The sequence below is a fragment of the Antrostomus carolinensis genome, unplaced genomic scaffold, assembly GCF_000700745.2.
Source record: "Antrostomus carolinensis isolate BGI_N321 unplaced genomic scaffold, ASM70074v2 scaffold19780, whole genome shotgun sequence".
Lineage (NCBI taxonomy): Eukaryota > Metazoa > Chordata > Aves > Caprimulgiformes > Caprimulgidae > Antrostomus > Antrostomus carolinensis.
Genome location: NW_010289314.1, coordinates 7,405 through 8,054, shown reverse-complemented (window position 1 = coordinate 8,054; position 650 = coordinate 7,405). Strand labels below are relative to the sequence as shown.

General features: G+C 61.8%; 1 protein-coding gene across 1 annotated transcript in view; it reads left to right on the top strand.

Moving 5' to 3' along the window:
• The window catches only part of LOC104526590 (myotubularin-related protein 9-like), a gene marked incomplete at its 5' end in the record, with an annotated part of 3,543 nt that overhangs the window by 820 nt on the left and 2,073 nt on the right, over positions 1 to 650 (top strand). Inside the window, 2 exons of the mRNA XM_029085490.1 lie at positions 37 to 145; positions 447 to 619. Coding sequence (XP_028941323.1) covers positions 37 to 145; positions 447 to 619 — 282 coding nt within the window. The remainder of the gene's footprint in view (positions 1 to 36; positions 146 to 446; positions 620 to 650) is intronic.

Here is a 650-nt window from a genome sequence, read left to right as displayed (position 1 = left end):
CCACAGCCAGCCCTCACCCCCTTCTGCCTCCCCCAGAGTTGCTGGTTCCTCTGGCACCATCACACTCCGGTGCAAAGACCTGAAGGTGCTGCAGCTGGAGGTCCCGGGCATGGAGGAGTGTCTGAACATCGCCAGCTCCATCGAGGTGAGCGCCTGGGTGGCCTGAGCCGTGCCGGGGTGCAAGGGGTGGCAGGAGACAGCAGCCACCTGCAGTGTTTGCTCTTGGTCTGTCATTAACCTGGGTAAACACTCAGCTCCGGGCTGGCGTTGGCACAAGGTGTTCACGGGACTGGCGGTGCAAGACCCCGCCTGCCCAACCCTCGCTTGCAGCTGGGATACAGCCAGGGAACAAGGATGGGGTTTGCAGAGTCCTGGAGACATGGTGGGGGCTTTTCCAACCATCTCTGGTCCACCTGTGACCAGCTCCACCTTTGCTCCTGCTCCAGGCTCTCTCCTCGGTGGACTCCGTGATGATGATGTACCCGTTCTTCTACAGACCCCAGAGCCTGAAGCTCGAGGAAGGATGGCACCTTTTCCCCCTCGAGCAGTACTTCCAACAGATCACCACGCAGGTGAGCCTGGAAGGGAGAGACCTGGCTGGGCTGGGGGGAGAAGTGACCCCCCCATCAGTGCCAGGCTGCCTGCTGGGG